A 3,908-nucleotide genomic window follows, 5' to 3' on the forward strand; every position below is an offset into this window, starting at 1 on the left:
TTTCCCGCATGCTGGGTTTATCGTTTGTACCCCAGATGCTTGTCTTTGTAACCACGGTTTTCCTCCGCCGCAAGTGAGGGTTATTACTAAAATTGGAGAGAGGTCACTGGTGTACAGGTGACTCTAACTTTTCTTTAAAAAAAAAAAAAATATATATATATATATCTTTCTGCATTCTTGTAATTATCAACACATGAAATTTGAGCTTGCGTGCATTGCTTCATCGGAGATAATGTGCAGTTAATTAAACTAGATGGTAAAGCGAGGCTCGTGTGTGTGTGTATAATATATGAAATTAATCCCACTTCCAAGTAAATATTGTCAAGAAACTATGTTAAACAGGTTGATCATGAAAATTGATGCACGTGCGCGCATTATTTATCCCACAACATATGTACTTCATTTGACTTTAATATAAAGGTAAAGGGCATTTTGCATATATAACACGGGTCATGACCAAGCTAACTAGGAAGCTAGCATCCCGTTTCCTCGAACCTATACGCGGGGAAGTATTAATGCCTTATGATGAGTCGCCACGGCATCTTCTACCACATGGAATAGCATGAAAAATGATACTTTACAAATTAGTCAAGCTTAATGGATCTTTAGGGGAGGGAGGGGACCCATAATGAGATCAGTTGTCCAATATCATCATCTTTCATGAAACACGTTTGGCCTCCTCCAAGTCATGGTATAAATAAATCGACGTGAGTTTCAAAGTCTGCAGCTTGGGGAAAGAGAGCTGAGATCAGACAGAGAGATAGATAAGGGAAACGAGAAAGAGAGGTAGAGATGGTGAGACCTCCTAGTGGTGATAAAAATGGATTGAAGAGAGGTACATGGACACCAGAGGAAGACAGGAAGCTAATAGCTTATGTTACTAGATACGGCTGCTGGAATTGGCGCCAACTTCCCAAGTTTGCAGGTTAGATATTCACTAGAAAAGCTTTTTTTTTTTTTTTTTTTTTTTTTAGTTCATGAGGGAAAATAATTTGTTTGATGTTATCGAACTTGGTTTAGTGGTTAAGAATTAAAGTACTCCAATGTGGAATACAGCCTCAGAAGAATTTCATATTTTCAGGTCTATCAAGGTGCGGGAAGAGTTGCAGGCTTCGATGGATGAATTATCTAAGGCCAAACATCAAAAGAGGGAATTATAGCAGAGAAGAAGAGGAGACTATCATTAAGCTGCACGAATCATTGGGGAATAGGTATATGCTGAATGCTGATCTATCTACTTACATCCAATCTTGATTAGTTCTTTGCTAAATAATAATTAGAGACTACATTATAAAGAACTAGTACGTATGGCATGATCATCACATGATTTTTGTATGAAGTGGATCGCTAAGGCCTCACAATTCGATCTTCACTTGCAGATGGTCTGCAATTGCTGCTCAGTTACCAGGAAGAACAGACAATGAGATAAAAAACCACTGGCACACCAACCTCAAGAAAGGCTTGAAAAAGAGCTCTGACGTCCCACGCCAAGAAAATAACAGCTCAAACAATCTTTCCCAGCTAGAAAAAATACAAAAGAGAACTGATCCAAATAATTCTCTTCTATATCCAACAGACACTGAGATAATTGGTAGCTTGCCATCATCTGATCCACAACCATCCTCAAGTAGATCCTCCTCCATCACTACCAATACTTCAGTTGAACCTACCATAAACATGGTTGAGGATGATAATTCAACTTCCACAGAAGCATCTGCAGAAACCAGCGGTAATTTTTGGACACAACCATTTTTAACAGATAATTCCTACATCGCATGTGATTTCCTGGCACCTTTTATGGACAATGAGGATTTATCTCCAGTAGTTGATGAATTCTCCTGTCCATATGGTTTGTTCGAGCTGGAAAAACATGGCGCCAACGATCTTTCAGTACCTCTTGAAAAAACACGAAAGAGGGAAAAGGAACCAAATGATCCTTTGCTAATTTGCACTGCCCAAATAATGGATAGCTCACCATCATCACCACAACCCTCCTCAAGTGAATTGTCCTCTATGACCAAAGATAGTGCAGTTGTATCTAGCACAAACATGGTTGCGGATGATATAGTTACTTCCCTGGAAGCGTCAGCAGAAACTACTGGTGATTTTTGGACGGAGCCATTTTTTGATGGTAACTCCTACGTTACAAGTGATTTCCTGGCACCTTTTACGGACAATGAATATTTATCTCCAGCATTTGATGAATACTTATCCCGATATGGCCTGTACGGGGCATATGAGGGCGTGAACATGATAAATTAAAAATACATGCATGGAGAATTTTATCTATTCCGTGTTGCGTGCTTTTCCTTCTGTCTTTGAGAGCGGTTTGTACGGTATAAGTTAAGTTGATTGTTATATATTTTGAGTAAAAATTTTAAAAAATTATAATAATTAAATAAAAATAGTTGAGGTAATTTTGTATCCAAACCAAACCGTAATTTAGGATCAATTTGAGATAATTATTTATGTCGTGATTTATGGATTGTAAAATAGAAATAAATTCAAGAAAAAGCTGATTTTAAATAAAAGGAGTTGAGGTACACTACAACAGAATGTGTGTTTTGTGATAGAGAAAACTGTCACAAAAAAATGGCAAACTGTCACTAAACATATTTGGTGACGGTTTGAAACCGTCACCGTGACCGTCACCTAAAGTGCATCACAGAAAACATTTGGTGACGGTTTACTGTTCAACCGTCACAAAAAATATTTTTAGTGACGGTTGGAAGTGTTCCGTTCGGTACAACGTTCGAACGTTCCTTTTTTTGTAACGGTTATGAACTGTCACAAAAAATCACGTTCGGACATAAAATCAAACGTTCGGACGTTATACCCGACCGATTGGCGTTCGAATGAGAGAAGTTGACGTTCGTTGGATATCGTGTTCGAACGTATAAAATTTACGTTCGAATGTTAATGCGTCCGAACGTTCGAATATTTGTTCGAACGTAAACGTAAATGTTCAAACGTAGCGCGTTTAATGTTCGGACGTTATTTCGAATGTAAACGAAGGAGCGTCCGAATGCAAGTTCTTTGTTCGAACGTTAGTCGCTTTACCGTTCGAACGGTTTGTTCGTTTTAGCGTGAGTACGTTCGAACGTATAGTTTAACGTTCGAACGATTCAATTGTATTTATGTTCGAACGTTTGTTATAGTGTGAACCAACGTTCGAACGATTTTTATTTACATTCGAACATACAGATCAGAAATACTAATTTCATAAAATTTAAAAACATAATACCAATTGTATCATATTACATACCCAATTAACAAGTAACAATGTCTTATAAAAGTACAAAATTAGATATTAAAACTAGTCAGAAATATTGATAAAATTTATTTTTTCTTTTTCCCTCGCCCACGGGGATTCTGTTGCAACGACATAACACGTTCCATTTGCACCATCATCTCCCGTTGCACTTGCTCTTGCACTTCATTGCGTATTCTTTCCTCCTGGTCTCTCTGTTGGTCCTGCAAACGCGTCTCTAAATGAGACTGTCGTTCTAAGAGAGACTCTAACTCTTGTTGTCTCGACCTCATATACTCATTCTCACGCCGTGCAGCTTCTAAATCTGCCGTAAGATTATTAATTTGTGAAGCCGATGAGGTTGAGGAGGATGAACATTTATGCTTGATAGATCGTCCCAAACCTCTTGCCATACTAGACTGCGGCCCGAGCACTTGCGTGAATATGTCTATGTCACTAGGAGAGGATTCCTTAGAAGCCGACTGCATCTCCAACATTTTGCTCTGCAATTTAAAAGGTAATGATCGTAAATAATTAGTAACGTATTAAAAGAAATAGAAATAAGAAATAAACTATTAAAATATTATATAAATAATTTATTTAACAAAATTAACACTGCTTACATAATTATCTGCAGCGACAGGATCCATCCACTCAC

At 37.8% G+C, this 3,908-nt stretch overlaps 1 protein-coding gene across 1 annotated transcript; it reads left to right on the top strand.

Annotated features, from left to right (window-relative positions):
* The first annotated feature begins 574 nt into the window (after positions 1–574).
* LOC121248110 (transcription factor MYB14-like) lies at positions 575–2,377 on the top strand. Its single transcript, XM_041146466.1, has 3 exons — positions 575–925; positions 1,082–1,211; positions 1,380–2,377. Exons 1-3 carry the CDS (start codon positions 793–795, stop codon positions 2,260–2,262), a joined length of 1,146 nt encoding a protein of 381 aa, XP_041002400.1. The 5' UTR covers positions 575–792; the 3' UTR covers positions 2,263–2,377.
* Positions 2,378–3,908: the final 1,531 nt, after the last annotated feature.

This window comes from Juglans microcarpa x Juglans regia, chromosome 2D, assembly GCF_004785595.1.
Source record: "Juglans microcarpa x Juglans regia isolate MS1-56 chromosome 2D, Jm3101_v1.0, whole genome shotgun sequence".
In the NCBI taxonomy this organism is placed as follows: domain Eukaryota; kingdom Viridiplantae; phylum Streptophyta; class Magnoliopsida; order Fagales; family Juglandaceae; genus Juglans; species Juglans microcarpa x Juglans regia.